At 34.1% G+C, this 22,970-nt stretch overlaps 1 protein-coding gene across 2 annotated transcripts in view; it reads left to right on the top strand.

The window, feature by feature from the left end:
• Window positions 1-8,195: 8,195 nt before the first annotated feature.
• LOC114329868 (cullin-associated NEDD8-dissociated protein 1) overlaps window positions 8,196-22,970 on the top strand; it is an 85,241-nt gene continuing 70,466 nt past the window's right edge. The window contains exons 1-6 of one of the 2 annotated variants that reach the window (XM_028279126.2): window positions 8,196-8,401; window positions 10,394-10,563; window positions 12,320-12,533; window positions 12,670-12,959; window positions 19,141-19,303; window positions 20,589-20,823. In XM_028279126.2, coding sequence (XP_028134927.2) covers window positions 8,324-8,401; window positions 10,394-10,563; window positions 12,320-12,533; window positions 12,670-12,959; window positions 19,141-19,303; window positions 20,589-20,823 — 1,150 coding nt within the window. In that variant the 5' untranslated portion in view covers window positions 8,196-8,323. Of the gene's footprint in view, window positions 8,402-8,823; window positions 8,981-10,393; window positions 10,564-12,319; window positions 12,534-12,669; window positions 12,960-19,140; window positions 19,304-20,588; window positions 20,824-22,970 lie in introns of those variants that run through there. The other variant, XM_028279127.2, reaches the window with a different exon arrangement.

The raw sequence follows: 22,970 nt of genomic DNA, 5'->3' as shown, positions 1-22,970 counted from the left end.
CGACGTTGTGGATTATAAAGCAAGACAAGATCACCTACTTCGAAGCTTTCATTCTTGCATCGAGAATCATATTGATCTTTCATTCTGTCACTGGCTATCTGGATATGTTGTCAGGTAAGTTCATGAATGTTGTTCATTCGTAACTTCAGGCGGTCGACGTATTCTTCGCCTGCAACATGTTCCTCGGAAGGTCTGCAGCCAAACTCTAGGTCGCAGGGCAAACGAACTTCACGACCCAACATCAGGCAGGTTGGTGTCTGACCTGTAGTTTCATTCACGGCCGAGCGGTAGGCCATCAGGAATAAATGAATGTGCTGTTCCCAATCTCGCTGATGTTTAGATCCCAGCAAACAGACCGACGTCTTAATTACGTGAATTTTGGGTACATTTGTCACCAATATACGTAAATTGCTTACGTGAATTTCACGTGAAAATTTGGTTGGAATGTCACATTGAAAATACGTCTTTAAATTACGTGAATAACACGTCTTCAATAGACGTGTTATTTACCTTAAATAACAATAAAATGTTTCGGGAAATTCACGTTGCAAATACGTGTTGATTAACGTATCTTTTAGGGAACGTATATATTAGTTTTCACGTGAAAGATACGTCCTCGGTTCACGTAAATAATTCGACCTTAATTAACTTATGAATCACGTAATTATTATCATCTTATGATATAAATAAAACAAACATATAAAGTATTAACAATGTATTTATTTAGTAGAATTTAGAGACTTTAAAACATTTGTCTTGTATAATTATTATACAAGATAATGAACCTAAAATGGTACCGACCTAAAGACACATTAAAAAATTTGCCAACACAACACACACACAACACAGGTCACTTTTTATTTCGAAGAGGACACTTTCTTGTTTTTTCTAATTGCACCATCGGCACTTCAACCCTCGAGCAGTGAGGTAAACGTTAATACGAAATACATTATTATAAATAAACCCGCCTCAAATAAAACGAGGGAAATAAAGCTCTTCACTTTTCACTTTTTGTTGTGAGAAATGTGAGAAGCTGATATTAAAGGTTATGATCATAGATTATTTTTAAATTACAGTTAAACTATTCTACTTACTTTAAATTAGTATTACGTATTGTCTTTTTGTTTTTAAATTTCTTCTACTATTAACTAATTGGTCTTACTAAAAATCTATTTCAATAGGTACCAGAATAATTTAAAAAAAAATAATCATATCGAAACGTATCTATTAATTATTCGATAAATCGAATAATTTAGTTTTCGAACCAACTATGTTAGTCACGTGATAGTATTTAAAGGAGGAGAAAAGGCTTGGTAGTACGTCATCACCGCGCGCGATTTGAAAATTAGACTCAACATCATTTTAGCTCCTGTCGTATTTTTAAAGAAGAAAATAGCAAAAATAGCTTCAAATCAAGGTTAGATTGAAATAGTTATGTTAAATTTTTAAAAGCAAAATCATAAACTTTTTGTTAATTATTGGTATTATTTACATTACTTTTACGTGAAATACATCTAATTTTTCGACGTCCATAAAATACAGTGAGTAAAATTCAAGCGATACGTATTTAACCAACACACTTGTAAAATTTTGTTTTCCAAAATATTTCTCAAAATTTAACCACAGGAAGTTATTTCTGTTTCGTGATTATTACGTGAAATAAACGTACCTTTGCGATGTAACCGACATTCACACCTATTATAAAAAACATGTACTATATTTGCCATTATGATTTTATATTATTCTAATGTCAAACATGTATAAAGGAAGCACTAATATATAGGTGAATGATTTGGCACTAAAATACGTTTTTTCCCGTCATAAATCACCGAGTTACGTATTCGTTGAAATTTGCCGTAAATTTAACGTAATCATCACGTAACGGGGCTCAAGCCTGTTTGCTGGGATACAACTTTGGACAAGTGTTTACCCATCGTTCGGTTCATCCTCTCGAGCATTCCATCTGATTGAGGATGCAGGGGTGTCGTTCTTGTCTTATTGACACCAATCAATTTACAAACGTTTTGGAAAAGGGCTGACTCAAAGTTTCGCCCTTGGTCGGAGTGGATCTCCAAGGGAACACCAAATCGGCTGAAGAATTCTTAAACAAGTACCTCTGCAACGGTAGCAGCTTCTTGATTCGGTAATGCATAGGCCTCAGCCCATTTCGTAAAATAATCCATGGCTACCAGGATGTATTTATTTCCAGCATCGGTTTCTGGAAATGGACCTGCAATGTCGATTGCTACTCTTTCCATAGGACTGCCGACGTTGTACAGTCTCATGGGTACTTTCTTTTTACCAACTGGACCATTACTGGATGCACACAGTTCACATTTCCGACACCATCTTCGTACATCACCTTTACAGTTCACCCAATAGAACCATTCTCGAACCTTTTGTAGAGTCTTCGTAATACCAAAGTGTCCACCTGATGCACCGCCATGCAACTGACGCAATACTCCTGACACTTTACTTTTAGGTACAATCAACTGAAGCTTGGATTCTGTACCATCATCACTCTCAAAGGTTCTGTACAGGCAATTCCATTGGCTTCAGTAGGCCTTGACTTCCAGACTACATGCACTAATGTTTTGCCAACTAGGTCTCTCACCTTGCCGCATTCAATCCAATACTCTTTTTATACATGGATCATCTTCTTGGGCGTCTTGTAACTGTTATGGCTGCCATTGCTCATTAACTACGGTGGTTCGTCTCACGGGGCAAAATCGTTCCTCTAATTTGGCACAGTGATTACAATTTGCACTGCATGGTCGCCTCGAAAGGGCATCTGCATTTGAATGAACTTTTCCGGCCCTGTGTTCTATCTCATAATCATATTCTTGTAGTCGTTCTAACCATCTTGCCATATGGCCCTCTAGATTACGGAATTGTATTAGCCATTTTAGAGCAGCGTGATCTGTTCGAATAATAAGAACTTTCTGCCATACAAGTATTTATGAAAATGTTCGCAAGCCTTCACTACACCCAACAGTTCTCTTCTGGTAACGCAATAGTTTCTTTCTGGTTTTGACAGGACTTTGCTGAAATAAGCGATGACTTTTTTCTGTCCATCCTGGATTTGTGAGAGAACAGCTCCTATGGCACTGTTACCCAGGAAACCAAGCGACGTTTTTATAACGTAGATAACACGTCATAAAAATGACCAGTTGACGTGTTTCTATGAGGTAGTACTGACATTGAAAATCACGTGTATTTGTCTCATCGATTTGACGTTATAATTGTGACGATTTTAAAACGTAATCTTATCTACGTTTTTTTGACGTCGAGATCGTGACGATTTTCAAACGTTAAAAAGATGACAACCTTTATACGTCGTTAAAATCACGTCTTTAATACTTTCAAAAAGTGACCTTTTTCAGATGTTTCAAAATAGTATAAAAAATAGGTAACATGAAACCTATAGGCCTACTTCACATGTGTCGAAGATATACTACCACTTGTTTAAGATCGCTTGTGCGCTAGAAGCAACATTGATTCTGCATGATTGTACCAGCCCTCACATTATAGAATTTTCACTAATTATATATACCTACTTACTGTGTCAAAACTGAAACAACATATATGTATATCAAACTAATAAATAATTTATTAACAAATTATCCAGCATACTTAATATCTTAATTTAACGCTGTCTTAATACCTTCATTTAACGCTTAATTAAAAACAAATAAACATAACCTCAAATAGTTGTCAAGAAGAATTACTGCATTCAACTAACTCACTGAGCAAAAACGCATAAAAATCTCCTAATTAACACGTTTCTTCAACTAAATATCTAAATGAAAAGTCTCAAGGCCGCGTCTCACCATCAAATAATTTGATCAAACAGTTTGAGCAAACTCCGGAAGTACATACGTCAAAGTGACGTCACAGTTGCAGTTTTTTTGAAATTCTAAAAATCTGTGCTCTCACTATCAGTCTAGTTTGATCAAATTTTTTGTATTGAGTTGTCTAACTTGTTTGTACTTTATTTAAAATTAAAATTTTTCATTATTATCCACAATGAACACTCAGGATGTGACGTCACTAACTGTCACTTTCAGTTTGCTCAAACCAGTTTGATCAAATTATTTGATGGTGGGACGCGGCCTTTATTTTAACATACAAGACACAAACCGCGTAAACAATAAATTATGAGAAATTTCTTACGAACATTTTAGCGTTATACCTAAACGAAATTGTTTGGAGTCAATACAAACAAGCAAGCTCCTCCCAATTTTGTGACGTCAGACTTAGGCTGTCTGAAATTAAAACGTTTTTTAAACGTAATTTTAACGTCATTAATCTTACGTATTTAAAATCACCTACGAAAGACGTCTATATGACGTAATATTCAAACACGTGTTATATTCAACCAAAAACTGACGTTTCCTCAACGTTATATGACGTCACTTGGTTGCCTGGGTACTAGCATCGGTATCCAAAACAAATTTTCCTGCCTGTCCCGGGTAGCTTAATATAGGTGCACTGATCAGAGCCCTTTGTAGTTGTTCGAAAGCTTTTTGACACTCTTCACTCCATGTATATTCTTTGCCCTCCTCCGTCAACTTAGTTAGGGGCTTGGAGATATTGGCAAATCGTTTGACAAATCGTCGGTAATATGTACATAGGCCAAGGAAACTTCTAAATTTCATGTTTATCTTTTGGTACTGGCCAATCTTTAATTGCTTCAATCTTTTCAGGATCAGCTGTTACACCATTACTCGATACAATATGTCCCAAGTACTTAACTTCTCGTCGAAACATGTGACATTTCTTCGGACTTAACTTCAAGTTCTCCGCTCTCAATCGTTGAAATATTTCAATTAGATTCTTGGCATGTTCATCAAAGGACCTTCCAACCACAATTACATCATCCAAGTAAACCAGGCATGTTTTCCATGTTAGACCTCTTAAAACTGCCTCCATTAATATTTCAAATGTGGCAGGAGCATTACATAAACCAAACAGCATATCCGTAAACTGCCAAAGCCCTGATCCTATCGAAAATGCGGTTTTATCCCGATCGGCGGGCTCCATGTCTACTTGCCAATATCCACTTTTTAAATCGAGTGTGGAGAACCAACGAGAACCGGAGAGAGTATCCAATGTATCGTCTATTCTGGGCAAAGGATAACTATCTTTTTTAGGTACCGCATTGAGCTGGCGGTAGTCGATACAAAAACGCGTTGAACCATCTTTCTTCTTTACCAGAACTACTGGTGATGTCCATGGACTGTTCGATGTTTCAATTACCCCTTGTTTGTCCATATCCTTAATAATCTCTTCGGCTTCATCTCTTTTCGCAAATGGAAGTTGTCTAGGCCGTTTGTCTGATTGGCTGAGCGTCTCCGGTATTTATTTTATGCGTTACTATGCTTGTTTTGCCCTTATCCTTCTTATCAATAGCAAAAACATCTTGATACTCTATCAGCATAGACCTCACTTTTCCCGTTCGTTCATAATCAAGATCTTGGCATCTTTCAATGATCATCTCAACAAGCTCCTTTGGTTACTTCGACTTCGATGATTTCTCATTGGTATTCATAGAGCAAATTGAAGCCACGGGAATACACTGTCCGATCAAAGCTCCTCTACTCAACTTGATAGCAGTTTCCCTTAAATTCATAACTCTTACAGGGATGACATCTCGAACTCTCACCAAAGTTTTCGCCGTTAGAAACTCGACATTATCCACATCTTCGACCATCCTTAAACTTCCCTCTCGGCAGTGTCCATCAAGTCTAGTCATCAGAATTTTCTCACTATACCGGGTATGGTTACGTCGCCAGTAGTTAGTAAGCGGATGACATCTTCTTTGTCGTCGTGAAAAAGAAAAACTCTTCACCATTGATCTTGAGGACTCCATTTTGAACATCCAATACAGCCGTAACTTTTCTTATAGTATGTCCATTCCCAATATGAACTCGTCGGAGATCTCGGCAAATAATACTTGGTGTTCAACTGTGCTCTGGCCAATGGATACTGACATATTAGCCTCGCCATATGTATTAATTAGCTTACCAGTCGCTGTTCTTAGCTTTACTGTTGCAGGTGATAACTTATGATGGCCTCGTACTACTTCTGGACGTGCGATAGTTCTCGTTGCACCTGTATCCACCAAAAATGATCTACATCTATTATTGATACGACCTTCGATGTATAAGTTGTGGATTCCGCCGGAGGACGTTAGGTGGACAGTTACTATGGGGGTTCTAGTTCTCGCGAGGTCGGCAATTGCCCCTTGGTGTCGACCTGCTCTAGTTTTCCGACTGCTGGACGATCTTCTTACAATTACAACGAATTTGACCTACATCGCCGCAATTCCAACATCTAGGCTCGCGTCTCTTTGGCATCTCGTTACGAAATACTCTCCGTATCATTTCCTCCCGACGTTCGTCGTTGTGTTCGTCACTTTCTTCAATGGTTCTTACTCTACTCTATGGCTTCGTGAAGTTTGACTAGCCGTTTCGTGTTTCAATGCAATAGAAAGTGCTTCATCTAAAACTTTTGGTCTTGCTAGTCGTAAAGCTTGCACCTCCGAATAAGCCAACTGCATCACACGAGCCACATCTGCTTCAAATTCTTGCAGATTCTCACTTGCTCGTTGACTTCTACTTCGCAGTTGTGCTTTGTATACTTGTTGTAGATGAGCATCTCCATAGCGTTTTTTCAGACGAGTGAACAAGGTCTAGTAACATTTTTCTTGACCCTTAGGAATCGACCTTAATATGTCTGCAACATCACCTCGTAGAGCAGCAGTCAAGGAAACAGCCTTTTCTTGTTCGGTCCAATGATTGCGGCGGTCGCAATAGCTTCAAATTGTCTAAGGTATATGGACCAAGAAGACTTTCCATCAAATGGTGGAAATTTAAATCTCATATGATGCGACGTTTCGTCTCTCGGTGATTCTTCTTTCACTATAGGATCTAATGCTACTGCATTAACTAGTGGTTGCATCTTCGTATTGGTTATTATACTTATTATGCTCTCTAACTCTTTGATCTTTTCTTCTACGGTCTCTAATTGTTTCATGTTCTCTTCTAACATTTCTTTATTGTCCTCTACACTTTTCTGTGTCTTATCGGTTGTTCTAAAAACTTCTTCGTATTTTTCGTTGTTCTGTCTACAAACTTCTTCAAGTTTTTCGTTGTTTTGTCTACAAATCTCTTTAATTACTTGAGAAGTCTTGTCAAATCTTTTAGCAACATTCTCGAATTTATCGTCGCTTTTTCTAGAAGTTTCATCGATCTTTTGAGAAACACTTTCGAATTTCTGGTCGAATTTCTCATTATTTATCTTAGACATTTCATCGATCTTTTGAGAAACACTTTCGAATTTCGATAAGATTGCTTGTTCTGCTGACTGAAAGTGGAACGTCTTTGGGTCATCTCCATTCTTCTTGAGGACATCCTCGAGTCGTGCTTTCAGGATTTTCTTGGACCCACTGGCATCTAACCCGTACTCTTCTGATTGTTCACGGAGCTGTTTTACGGAAAGTTCTTCTAGCAACATCTTTGGTCGGCACACACGTACTTTTCAAAATGTCCTTTAAAAGTCTTTCCGAATACCGAACAATTAACGCACTTAAATTCTTACCGACGAATAAAGTTAAAAAGTCTTTTAAAGTTTTTCTAAGTTCTTTTTTTTTAATTCACTTTTATCGTTGATTGAAATATTAATACGTATTAATATTAATGATTTCAATCAACGCTTTTATATTTATATCGCACTAAGTTTACCGAACTCCGAACACCGGACACCAACTGTAGCGGATATTTACTGTAATAACTTATAATGACAAAGAAACAAGCGGTTCGTATTTATATACGATTTTATTTATATAACAGTACAGACGAATTTATTTTTACAGACTAACTACTCCTCAAAATTCCATCCTTATTTATATTGAATACAAAATAAAAGCCATGTTCTCGAACGTTCCAGAAAAACGGAACCGCCCAACTTTAGTAATGCGTGGGCGATCTTTCTCGAGAAATCTTTTCCTCGCTCGTCTGATGAGTCATCCTTCCAGATGTCTGAACCTGTTATTTACGGTCGGCAATTCGTCACAATATATTGCAATACTATCCTTAGCAAATTCATAAAAAAATAAACGAATCTTGTGTATTTGCGCTTTTTATTTTCTTTTGTTTTATAAGCAATGTGAAAATAACCATTTTAATTTTTGCATAAAGACATAAGCGTTTTTTAGATATTATTGACAGTGTCAATCTTCTATTCCATCAAAATTACTTGTCTTGATTTTATTAATGGTGGGTGCAGCTGGCTATGAAGAATTGGCATACGAGTTGAAGTTATGGCTTCTAAATTCTTAAAACAGATTGTTACCGCTATGGCGAATATTACAAATAGTGTGAGCCACTTTCTAGATAAGGTAGTGTACCTACATCATTTATTTATTAATATATTATTAAGTAACTTCTTTTAGTAACATTCATAGATTTACATTAATTATTACAATCGTTTGAAAGCTGGTTAGTGTATTTTTGCAATCATTTATTTTTCTTTGGAAAATTTGTTCTTGCTAAAATTATGTGTCAAGAAATTTAATTGTAATTTTGTTTGGTTTGTTTAGAATCAGTTCCTCATAAAAACATAAATGGAGTTGATTGATAAATATTTTATCGATCAACCATTTCTATTATTTGAATTTAAACCGTTGACTGATAAATTAATATCCCTATTTATCAATCAACCTTTAAACTGATAAAATAAATTTTTTGTGTCTATTTCTCTCTGTGTAGTTTTCTATGATTTTTTATTGTGACATAGGTGGATATTGTGGACATCTCACTAGATGTCGCTAAATAGCATTTCTAATTTTAATTTGATCTTCCCATTTATTCTACCGGTGAGCCTTTTCGTGAATTTGAAAAACTCTTTTAATTAATCTGTATGATTGTTTAAGACCATGGCAAGTGTTTCACATAGAATCAGCAATCTGCTGGAAAAGGTACTATTAAGATAGTTATTATTAGAAGGAGCGTATTTCATTTTAACAATACTTTAACATAACCTGATATTATCAATGATGGTTTTCAATTAATCCATTAATCATTTTAAATTTTAACTATTTATGAGTACATATCCAATGTGTGGTTCGCTGCTTCAATCATGTTTTAACGTTCGACAATATCCAACAGATTCCTTCTAGATATTTTTGTTTCAATTTCAGAAGCATAGGTACTTAGGAATCATCTCACTCATTCATGTAAATTGTGTTTCTCATCTGGCAGTATCATTGTCTCCGTTGGTACTCAGTCTGTCGCAATTATTAATGCTCTCTTAAGTTTATTTCTGTTTCTCAAATTCACAATATTGAACAGTTTTTACCTTCCACCATTCCAGAGATTTGTGAGCTACCCACTTTCTTCTAGACATTCTTATTACTAGTTTTGCAATGCTGCAAAATGATTCTGGTCAAACAAATGGTGATGAGCCTTGTTTGGCCATTTCACTATGCTTTCTCATTGCAATTATGACCAGTGTGCCCAGGTACCCAGGCTACAGTATCCTCGTTTATTTAGGGTCCCACACAATCCCGTACTAGCTTAGAATTGACCTCTACTGAATTTAGTTACTAAAGTGCTGCCTGGCTATCTGTGTAGATGGCAATTGTACCAGACATTCTTTGTATGCTGCCATACAAGTGATATATTGCTGTTATTTCCACCTGGAAAATTGTGACATCCTTAGATAGACTTAACAGGAAATATATCTATTGCTTTGTCCCTACTATATTGGCTCCTACACTCACCAATGTTTTTGAGCCATCAGTGTACCAGGTAGCTTCAGCTTATATGGGTACACCTTCCGTCCAGTCTTCTCTGCCTGGTATATTAATTTTGAAGTTATTATCAAAGCTATATCTCCTAGTTATTGCATCAATGGGTACCCACAATATCTGCTTTTAGCTCCTAGATTAGCCTTCTATTGTCAGCACTATGTGCCTGCCTTATTATGTATTGCTGACTATGTATTAATCTGTGTATCACAGATCTAGCTTCGCCCTGTATAAAGATATGAAAAGGTGGTAACTTCAGCAGGACTTCCAACGCCACTGTAGGAGTTATTTTTATGGCTCTCGTAATACATAGGCATGGCATGTACACCGCTTCTTTTTTACCACATATTTTCTATGTCTGCCCAAGGACATAGTAGCTTTCTGTGTGGTTTTCAGAATGTGAGTACTCCGTGTAAGTCTATGGGTGATAGAACTGACACAAAAAAGTGAGAAAAATCTATGGATATACATAAATCACGAGAAATTTAAAAATGTATTTAACGAGCCAATAATTCTATTTTAAATATCATTTGGTACCTCTATAATAAATTGAAAATTATTTTTTCTTAAATTCTTTTACAGATGACTTCTGCAGATAAAGATTTTCGATTTATGGCAACAAATGACTTAATGATAGTACTTCAAACAGGTAATGTTTTACTAGATACACATACTGAAAAAAAGGTGATTCTTATGTTGCTAAGCCTTCTCGAAGATCAAAATGGTGAAGTTCAAAATCTGGCCATTAAATGGTAAGTTTTTTAATAATAGCATGAACTAAAAACGTAGCTCAGTAATATCCTGCTCACAAGTTAGAGTGAATAACAGCGTAATCAGGTTTATACCATATTTTTTTTTATTTTTGTTATATTTAAGACATAATATCTACTGACATAACTATCATGGACAGCCATGTGAGATGGAAGCAAGGTGTGCAGTCAGCCAACCCATCCTGGGTAGTATGGTCATTCCACCAAGATATGCCTGTTTTGGATTATCGCGACAACGAATATTTCAGTGTGCAACATAAGAAGTACGAAAGTAAATGGCTCTAATAACTATTCCATTAAACAGCAATGTAATTTGCAATTTATTTTCGTTCTTCATATTTTGCACAATAAAATATTCGTTGTCGAAATAATCCAACACAGGCGTATGTTCGTGGAATAGGGTATAGTACTACTACAAGAAGAAGCAGAAGAAGATATTTAAATGTATCAAATGCATTTGCTAACGATTTGGTGCTAATTACAAAAACTAAAAAAGGAACTTCGGAGTAATTTGGAAATATAGAAAGAAGTATTAAAGGAAACAGGAATAAAGATAAATATTAAAACAAACTATACATAAGTATAGGAGAGGAAACTAAAGAGAGAAGAACTTAAAATAGACATTGAGGGAACAAACTTAGACCAATTTAAAACGTTAACATACATACTTAAGAGTAATAATAAAAGGAAAAGGATATCTAAAAACAGAAGTCAACAGCAGAGCAAAGAAAATGCTGTAACTGCATCATACAATGAACAGAAAATTTATCGGCAGAGAATAAATCTCACAGAATACTAAAATGAAAGTTTAGTATTTTATGTATGTATGTAATTAGTATGAAAGAATAGAGCGAGATAGGTACAGGCTTTACAGATGGAGTTTTTATGAAGAGTTAAAGGTGCTACAAAAATGGACAAAACAAGGAACGAACTGGAAATAAAATCCACATTGGAGTTTTTGAACAGAAACAGCCGAGTTGGTCTGACCATTTAGACTGGATAAGAGATACCATCAAAACTCTACAAAACAATAATATGCCAAGTCCTAACATAAGGTTGAAGGGTGGAAAAGATGATACAACTTCAAACTTTATAGAATATACCAGGAACTATATATTATCATAAGATAGGAGGTGGACAGAGCATGTAATGTGGATGGAACAAAATTACCCAGTTAGAAAAATGCTTCTTGATAGACCCATTGCTAAGAGAAGAAGAGGAGGACCCAGAATAAGGATCCTTGATAACATAGATGAAGACATAAGAAATGTGGGAGTAGATGCTTGGCAGAAAAAGGCGATGGATAGGGATGACTGGAGAGAAATTCTTAGAATGATGATGATGAAAGCTGCCATACCAGTCAGGAGGGTGTGGGAAACAAAGGTATTAAAGAACAAACTGCAAACAACAAAATATTATGACCAAGACAGACATGAGATGAAATAATTGGGAAAGTATTGGTGGGAAGAGGACTGTCATGGTCAGACACAAGAATATTGACACAAAACTGAAAAGAATGGAAATCTGTCAATAAGTCAATTACACTTTACAACATTTTATGGTAGACGGGATTTTGTATGTATATGTTTTAAAATCTGCATGCTGAGATCTTATAGCTATTTTATTCACCGTCATCTTAAATGATATGGAAGGAACCATCACCATATAGTTTTATTTATTTACTGTTTCTCCCTTTATTTATCCTTTGAAATACATTTAAATTTTTTATGTGTTTTAGCTTGGATATTTTAGTTACCAAAGTCAAAGAACCTCAAGTAGAAGCTATAGTTCTACCATTATGTACAAATATGATATCTGGTAAAGAGCAATTAAGAGATATTTCAAGCATTGTTTTAAAAACTGTTATTGTCACACTTTCTCAAACACACAAAAATTTATCTCATAGCATTGTTAAGAAAATGGCAGAATCTTTGACTAGCGCTATTGAAAGTGTAAGTATGTGTTTTATTTTTTTTTCATAAAGGAAAAAAACGAAAAATGGATAATTATATTCTGCGGAAATTAAAAAATTCTGTAGTGATTTTATGGCTTGTCTGAAAGTTTTTTATTAATCAATAATAATTTCAGGATGATGTATCTATTCAACTAAGAGTCCTGGATATTATAACAGATCTATTATTGCGCTTTGGTCCTGCTTTACAAGAATTCCACAGTTCCATCATCAAAGCTCTCCTACCACAATTGCGATCCCAACGTCAATCTGTTAGAAAGCGCACAATTACAGTCTGTAGCAACTTGGTCCTTTCCTGCAACAAAACTATATACACTAAATTAGTCGACTATTTGTATACAAAATTGTGTTCTAACAAAAATAGATCACAAGTTAAAACTTATATTCAGTGTGCCTCTGCTGTTTGGTAAGTAAGTTTAGTAAAATATTACATATTTTTTTGTGACAAGTTGACGGCTTAGAATAGTAGAAATTAGTAATTTTGGCAGATAAGTAATGACGGTTTTCCACTTGAGTTTATTTTGTTTGTATTTTCTAGAACTCGAAAAACGAAAGCAAAACTGAAACAAAACTCTTGTTTCCATTAACACTTTCATTGCTGACGAAATATGCCTTATGCGACCTGGGTGCTACTAACTCGATTTTTCACTGCATTTACATTGTAATGTTTTGGTCGAGATGGCCCTGGAATTGATTCATACATAATATGAATCTAAACATGCGTTATAAAATACTTTTATCTACGTACTCGATAGAAACACAACTCGTTTCAGTCAATGTCAAACAAACACTAACCTCTAAACGAATGTTGTGCGTATCTGCATATGACGCCTGAAGCCGTCATGCGCACCTGACAGTAGTAACGGTATGACGTCTTTAGGCATCATCAGCACTCAGAGGATTAAGCAGACTACATTTTGTTCATGTTTTGTTTTTTGCTTTTGCCTTTTTCCACTGATTGTCATGAGGAAGTCAAGTTTTTTTAATCATTCTATTTGTGGCATTCTAATTCTTTAAAAAAATCTTCAAAGTGTGCGAGTGATGAGGTTAGGGGATAATATATATCCTTGTCTTACTCCTCTTTGTATCATATATTATATCCAGTTAGTTCATGTAACTGTATTTTTTAGGTTTAGAACTTTTTAAATAGATTGATATATCGTTGATCTATTCTGACATTTTTTATTGCATAATTTATTGGGCTTGTTTCAATGGTGTCAAACGTCTGCTTGGAAACTACAAAGCCCAACCATAAAGGTATATTATACTCACTTGTCGTTTCTGTTATTTGTTTGACTGTGTTTTATTGAACTTAGATGCTTCCTGAATACTGCCTGTAACTTTAGTTGGTATTGCTCAATTTTTCTTTCCAGTTTATTTATTATTCTTCTCATGAAAAGTTTGTATGTTTTGAGTAGAAGTTTTTTCTTCACTTCGTTTTTTAATTCCGTGGTACTTTCCCTTAAAATTTTAGGTAAAACTTCATCATCCCCATCAGCTTTATCGTAGAGTGCATAATCAATTTCCTCTATTTCGATGTAAGCTAGGGTTTTGACATTTATTCGATGGTTGAAAGGTTAATAAATCAACTTTGTTCAGGAAGTAGAAAAACGTTCCATTTAAGTAATATGATGAGGAATTAACCTAATATTTTTTTTCATTAATGTATAGATCAATAATTGATCTATAAAATTAATCATATCAATTAATTATTGATCTATAAATTAATGAAAAACATTATTAGGTTAATTCCTCATCATATTACTTAAACGGAACGTTTTTTCTACTTCCTGAAAAAGTTTATTTGTAGGTTACAACCTTTTGCCTTTCAACCGTCGCGCGTCGATATGTTTTCTATTTTCTACGTAGGTGTCTTTGTTTTTTTTAAATAGTTACCTATAAATTTTTTTTGTGAGCTTTAGCATTTCTTCTCTGTTTTTACTATTTAGCCTTTAGCATTCTGTTCTTTTCCAGAATATCTACACAGTACTCAAATATGATCCTTTTTCCTTCTTTGATAAATTTCCATTTTTCTAGAATTTCTGTTTTTATCAATGTTACTCTTTGGATGGATAGTAATAGACCTGGATCCAGCTTACCAAAAAAAAGTTGATTAATAGCAAGCTGAAAATTAGTTAATAGCTTAACGGTGTCTAGTCGGACAAACTTTAATGTACGGGAACACTGGAACAGGGGAACAAGTTTTAATTGTGGAACAGTTTAAAAATTTGGAACGCCAGATTACAAAAACGTTCCATGTGTTTTGTCGGACAGAACTTCCAATTGATTTGTTACCATTTCATTAAACCCTCATGCAAAAAATCAGACTGGTGTTTATCACCAACTGGGCATTTTAATGAGTGGAACACGAAGAACCTGTCAAATGACAGAAATCATGTTGGTTAGTGATAGCAGTCTGATTTTTGCATGAGAGTTTAATGAAAGGGTAACAAATCAATTGGATGTCCTCTCCGACAAAATACATGGGAGGTTTTCGTAATCTGACGTTCCAAATTTTTAAACTGTTCCACAATTAAAACTTCCCCTGTTCCAGTGTTCCAGTACATCAAAGTTTGTCGGACTAGACACCGTTTAGCTATTATCTATTTTTTTTAATACGCGGGATCCAGGTCTATAATTCTATTTGCTGCTTTTGTAGTCTTCTTCTCCTTTTTGTGTACACATGATATATGTCTGTTTTTTCAATGTGCTTCCAGTAAGTTGTCGTTCGATCGTTTTCATGGACCTCCACCATCTCTCGCCGTTCTTACTACTCTATTTGTTGCCATTTAGCTTATGTGGTCGTTCCATTCTACTCTTCTGTTTCTTTACCCAGCCCCTGACGTTGTCCATCTTTCATCTCCGTCGTATACCTGTACCTCTGGCTCTGGTCCATAATGTCTTACCATCGATTTTTGGAAGGGTTTTCGTTTCTGCTGTTTTTAGCATTCTTTTGTCCTCCCTATGTCAGGTGGTGTTTCTGCTGCGTGTTATTATTGGTCTGATGACTGTTTTGTAAATTCTGCCTTCATTTCTTTTCCAATACTTTTATTTCTTCATATTTTTTTATTCAGGCAACCTGCGCCTGCGGCTCTGTTTGTTCTATTCACTTGATCTTCCACTTCTGTTTCGAGTTTTTCGTAGCTAGGTAGTGTGATGCCTAGATATTTAAACTACATCACTTGTTCTATTATCTGACCCTCCAGTTCTAATTTGCATCTTATTGGATTTCCTGTCATAATGTCACGTGCATTTTGTCTTGTTTGGGGAAATTAACATGTTAAATTTTCTGCCGGTTATATTAAATTGATGCAGCATACGTTGTAAATCATCTTTACTTTGAGAAATTAGTATTGCATCGTCTGCATATAGTCCAGAGAAATAAGATTTTTCTCGTGACACATCACCCTCCAGGCCGAAACCAAATTTTTTGAGTAGTATGGACATCTATATTAATAACCTATGTATATGTTTCCTGCAGCCGATTTTGATGATATACATAGTTATAAACAAATGAAGATCAAAAAACGGTAAATTTTCGCGTTTTTCGTCTATTACTAAAAAGTGAAGAATTCTAAACAAATTTGAGAATAAGAATGTCATAAATCATATAAAAAAACTTCAATATGGCGTTCGCTGAATATGTCTATCCTTATTTGTAGCTTGGAAAATTGCAAAATAAGTCATAAATTTTGAGATTTTATACATGTTCATAACTTATGTAAAAATTAAGTTAGAACCTTCTTATTACACGGAATGCTGAGACTTCTTGTGCTTAAATTATATTTTAAATTTCAAAGCAATTGGTCAAATCTGTACCATCCGTGAATAAGTGGATAAGTCAAATCTTAAATTTTTTATTCTTCAAAACTAATAAAATGTTTAAAATGGCCATACCGAAAAGTTTGCATTTTTGAGTTGTCGACTTATTCACAGATGGTACAGACCGTGAATAATTGGATAAGTCAAATATTAAATTTTTTATTCTTCAAAACTAATAAAATGTTTAAAATGGCCATACCGAAAAGTTTGCATTTTTGAGTTGTCGACTTATTCACAGATGGTACAGACCGTGAATAATTGGATAAGTCAAATATTAAATTTTTTATTCTTCAAAACTAATAAAATGTTTAAAATGGCCATACCGAAAAGTTTGCATTTTTGAGTTGTCGACTTATTCACAGATGGTACAGACCGTGAATAATTGGATAAGTCAAATATTAAATTTTTTATTCTTCAAAACTAATAAAATGTTTAAAATGGCCATACCGAAAAGTTTGCATTTTTGAGTTGTCGACTTATTCACAGATGGTACAGACCGTGAATAATTGGATAAGTCAAATATTAAATTTTTTATTCTTCAAAACTAATAAAATGTTTAAAATGGCCATACCGAAAAGTTTGCATTTTTGAGTTGTCGACTTATTCACAGATGGTACAGACCGTGAATAATTGGATAAGTCAAATATTAAATTTTTTATTCTTCAAAACTAATAAAATGTTTAAAATGGCCATACCGAAAAGTTTGCATTTTTGAGTTGTCGACTTATTCACAGATGGTACAGACCGTGAATAATTGGATAAGTCAAATATTAAATTTTTTATTCTTCAAAACTAATAAAATGTTTAAAATGGCCATACCGAAAAGTTTGCATTTTTGAGTTGTCGACTTATTCACAGATGGTACAGACCGTGAATAATTGGATAAGTCAAATATTAAATTTTTTATTCTTCAAAACTAATAAAATGTTTAAAATGGCCATACCGAAAAGTTTGCATTTTTGAGTTGTCGACTTATTCACAGATGGTACAGACCGTGAATAATTGGATAAGTCAAATATTAAATTTTTTATTCTTCAAAACTAATAAAATGTTTAAAATGGCCATACCGAAAAGTTTGCATTTTTGAGTTGTCGACTTATTCACAGATGGTACAGACCGTGAATAATTGGATAAGTCAAATATTAAATTTTTTATTCTTCAAAACTAATAAAATGTTTAAAATGGCCATACCGAAAAGTTTGCATTTTTGAGTTGTCGACTTATTCACAGATGGTACAGACCGTGAATAATTGGATAAGTCAAATATTAAATTTTTTATTCTTCAAAACTAATAAAATGTTTAAAATGGCCATACCGAAAAGTTTGCATTTTTGAGTTGTCGACTTATTCACAGATGGTACAGACCGTGAATAATTGGATAAGTCAAATATTAAATTTTTTATTCTTCAAAACTAATAAAATGTTTAAAATGGCCATACCGAAAAGTTTGCATTTTTGAGTTATCGACTTATTCACAGATGGTACAGAAATAGTTTAAAAGTTATTTAATTTGTTTATCCCAAATTCATTTTTTTTGCAACACTATAAGTCAGAAAATTATGAGGTTACAGTAATACTTCGGACAGTTTATGAAAGAAGAACATTTTTTGTACTATTAACTTAATTAAAAAAAATGACAAAAAGTAATTTTAAACAGCGTAAAATTATTTTGCAAAAACATGTCGATTTTTTGCTTACTTATAAACAATTAGAATAACTTTTTAACCGTTACCCGTAGAAAAATTATTTTTTCATATTTAGAAAGACTGAATTTTTACACACATTTAGAAAGAAAAACAATTGTTCTAGGAAAATTAGGGACGAAGTTAGCCCCCCTTTTTTTAACTCACATGTTCTTGCAAAATAATTTTGCAATATTTAGAATTATTTTTTGTGATTTGTTTTTAATTAAATTAATAGTGTAAATCTTCTTCTTTCATAAACTATCCAAAGTATTACCGTAACTTCACCATTTTCTGACTTGTAGTGTTGCAAAAAAAATTAATTTGGGATAAACAAATTAAATAACTTTTAAACTACTTAACCAATTGCTTTGAAATTTAGGGTATGATTTAAGCACCGGAAGTCTCATCATTCCGTGTAATAGAAAGTTCTAAGTTAATTCTTACATAAGTTATGAATATTTATAAAAACTCAAAATTTATGATCTATTTTGCAATTTTCTAAGCAACCAATAATAAGGATAGACATATTCCGCGAACTCCATATTGAAGTTTTTTATACGATTTATGAGTTTCTTACTCTTACATTTGTTTAAAGTGCTTAACTTTTTGGTAATAGACAAAAAAAGCGAAAATTTACTGTTTTTTGATTTTCATTTGTTTATAACTATGTATATCATCAAAATCGGCTGCAGGAAACATATAGGTTATTATTATAGATGTCCATACTATTCAAAAAATTTGGTTTCCGCCTGGAGGGGTTTGTGTCACCAACAGGATATTTTGTTTCCTTATTTCTCTGAACTAATAGCAGATTATTTTAAGTTGTTTTTCTCACATTTGGTATCCTTTTTTAATTCTTACTTTTTTATTATTTCATGCATGATCAGATTGAACAATAGATGACTCAGGGAATTCCCCTGTCTTATCCCATTGCCAGCTTCAATTGAGTCATGTGGTTCATCTTCTACTTTCACTTTAATGGTGTTGTTCTGGTAGATATTTTCGATCGCTTTTCTAAAAATTTAAACAATAATTAAAAGTAAATTTTGCTTTTCTTATATTAATTATTTTTTATCGTAGCCGTCAATCTGGACCTAAATTTGGAGAACACATTGATAAATTCCTACTGCTAACCCTGGAATACTGTGATACTGAAGACGATGAACTTCTAGAGTGTTGTTTACAAGCACTCGGAAACTTTATTACCACATGTCCCAAAGAAATGGCAAAGAATATCCACATGGTAAGACTTTTCACACTAGTCCTTATAACCTATAACAATTTAAAACAAGAAATGTGTACTACGAGGTTTAGGCGAATCAATAAAGCATTAAAATCGGCCTTACCAACGAAAAAAAACGACAAGACGTTAATATCTTAATAAGACGCATCAATAATTCTTTTTTGCATTCGATTCGTGAATGCGCCAGAAAACTTTGTGACCCCTAGTCATGAGATAATATTGAAAAACTGCATACAAAAAATGCATTCCTAAAGTGCATCTCAAACAGACAATAAAAAAAGTCAGAACTCATCAATTATCGGCGGAAATGAGTTCAATTTTGCTATTCGGGAGTTTTTTGGGGTCGCTGAAAACGAATATGATGTCGTAAGTGATCTCCGGAGTACCTGGTGCCCAGGGTACCTACTGTTTTCCTCGTCTTGTGGAGTTTTCGTCAAAAAATTCATTAAAAAATTAGTAAAAAATCATTACTCGGGTGTTTTTGAGTCGCTGATCACGAATATGACATCGGAAGTAATCTACGGAATACCTGGTACCCAGGGTACCTACTGTTTACCTCGTTTTCTGGAGTTTTCGGCAAAGTCATTGAAAAATGAGTCAAAATTTATTACTGGGGGTTTTTGGGGTCTCTGACGACGAATATGACATCGGAAGTAATCTCTGGAGTACCTGGTGCCCAGGGTATAGTCGGTTCGCTAAACTCAGACGCAACTGGCTAGATATTTTAGTCAGTAATTTTTTTGTTTTTTGCCAATTTTACAAAAATTGGCAAAATTACTAACTATTTAGTGATTATTAACTATTTAGTAATTATGTTTTGCCAATTTTACTAAAATTGGCAAAATTACCAACTAAAATATGTAGAAAGTTGCGTCTGAGTTTAGGGAACAGACTATACCTACTGTTTACCTCATCTTTTGGAGATTTTGGCAAATTTATTAAAAAGTTGATCAAAAATCATTAATCACGAGATAAACAGAAGGTACCCTGGGCAGCAGGTACTCTGGAGATCACTTCCGATGTCATATTCGTCGTCAGCGACCCCAAAAACTTCCTGAGTAATTTTCCCGATATTTTTTGCTTACTGCTTTTGTCGTCGTATTTACACAATTTAACTCTTCATCTATGCCAGTTATATTGTTTGACCTTTTACATTACTGATATTTTCGTTAATGTCTTTTTCTACATTTATTAACCAAAATTGTCCTAAGGTTGGTTATTTGGCTAATAGTTCATTTTTAGAAAAAATCTTGTTCATCTGAATGAAATAAAGTGTGTATTGCAGGTTATAGACGTGTCATTGAAATATCTTGTGTATGATCCCAACTACATCGATGAAAACGCACCTGAGGACAATTGCAGCGACGAAAATGAAGATGAGTACAGTGACGATGACGATATGAGCTGGAAAGTGAGAAAATCGGCTGCAAAATGTTTAGAAGCAATTATTACAACCAGACGCGAATTGATTAACGAATTCTACAAATCTTTGTCACCAATTCTAATTTCCAGATTTAAGGGTAAGTGAAGACGTGATTTCATATGTTCTTCTATTAATTTTCTTATTAATTATTATTAACACAAATATTAATATTTGTATATACTCGTCGAATCCACAATGAGATTAAATCACACAACGTTTTCGGAATAACGATTCCCTCATCAGTGGTTTTTATAGGTTAAAGAAATGTTTGAGCCACTAAGATATATGGGTGAAAACCTTTTAAATCTTATACAGGGTGCCCCGGAAAATAGTGAAAAACACTTTACACATTTTATTTTGAAACCATCTACAAATCCTTAAACTTCGAGGTAAATCGCCTTGGTGTACCTAAATCTTGCACTAATTATACACTATAGGTACGTAATTAACATGATACTTGCGATCGAAATCATGACAATACCACAACAATACAATGTATTCTCGGGTTACAGGTAATTATTATAAATATGACTCTGTTTACAATTTTAAATATCTTCGCTATGTCAAAATAAATAAAACTGCCGGGTTGCCAAATGTAAATTTTAGTAAAAGACATTATTTTATTTTTTGAGGCAACAGATGACTTTAGAAAAAAAATATAAGAAAATTTTCTTTTAAATGGTGCATTCTACGCGGTTACATCATTGTATTAAAATTAAAATGATGTTTAAAATACTCCTGGATTTAACATCAGGCATCATAGGACTCCCCACGCCACGTGGGTTGCTTTTGTCCGGAGGATGGATCCTCACATGTCGTGCGGAGTCTTGTTGTGACACCCTTTCATATATTTTGACAACGACACCCGACTTGAGCGTCGAAACGTTAATAAAATAATTTTTTTGGTAAAATTGTGGCTTATTTCCCATTAAAAGTAATTGATTATAAAAATGCCACAAGAAAATAGCTTCAGAACAACGTTAAATCCAGGAATATTTTAAAACATTACTAATTTTAACACAATAAGGTAAACATTTTATAACTCTACACGATTTAAAGGGTTTTCTTTCGTTTTCCTATATCCAAAAATAGGTTAGAGCAAAGAAATAAAAGGATTTAAGTTGTTCGGAGACAGAAGTACACGTATATCACTATATTTTCTTACCGTAATAATGAAATCCACCTTTTCTTTTCAACAATATCTTTTGAAAACGCAAAGAATCTACAAATCCCTCTTTTACATAGTGTTTACAATCCGGGGCAAAGCACATTACCATTTTTATTATACAAATTACAATGGTTCACAAAAGTTCCTAACCTTTGCTTGGAGAATATTACTAAATAACTATATTTCATAGAAATTTAAGACCGAATTATGGTGGTATTATCTTAAAAACCACTACACTTAAGCAGAAAAGCAGAAGAGGAAGCAGAATTTCAACTTTATAGGAATTAAAAAGGCTGGAGATTGGACAAACCCTGGCTTTTCAACCATTTTCAACCAAAGTGATAATAACAGTATGACAGTCGTGACGTCACACTTCCGCTATCAGCCTTAAAATCACGCAGTGATAGTAAAATTTTTAAATAATTTCTCGTTTTTGTAAATTACACATAAAGCATACACATAAGATCGTCCCGCGCATCGTCCCTATAAGCATAGTTAACGCTCTCAGCGGTTAATATTATACTGTCGAATGCCGACATTATCAACTAAAAAAGAAGATGAATCTGGTGATTTTTCTTGTGACATTATTGGGTGTGGATCTATCTTTTGAGTTTACTCCTGCTAGTTTAAAAACAGGGTATAGTACTGTCACGGTCCCAGGCCGGCCCTGTCAATTCCGGAAGCTTCTGGCGGCGAACTGTCTGAGACCCTTTCTGTGGGCGAGAGAAACTTGTTTACAATCGGCGTATCTAGAAAGCCATCGATAAACTTTTTTTTATTGCTCTGTAAATAATATTTATTGTACCCTCGGAGATCGCGGGGAAAATGTACACTCAAAATAACAAAATTCAGTTTGGCAACACTCTGTTAATGTTGATAGTAACATATCTCTCTTAAGATAAACAGCACTGTAATTAATTTAGTCCAGACAAATTAATATATTTTTTTGCCAAAAAAAATGAGATTTTTCAACCAAATAATGTTTCAAATATGATGTGCAAAATAATTTTTAATTGGGTTCTGCTAATGAGCTTGCTTTTTTTGTCATTAAAGTAGAAAAAACTTGAAATTTCACT

This window comes from Diabrotica virgifera, chromosome 8 (assembly GCF_917563875.1).
Source record: "Diabrotica virgifera virgifera chromosome 8, PGI_DIABVI_V3a".
In the NCBI taxonomy this organism is placed as follows: domain Eukaryota; kingdom Metazoa; phylum Arthropoda; class Insecta; order Coleoptera; family Chrysomelidae; genus Diabrotica; species Diabrotica virgifera.
This window is presented reverse-complemented; position numbering and strand designations above follow the sequence as displayed.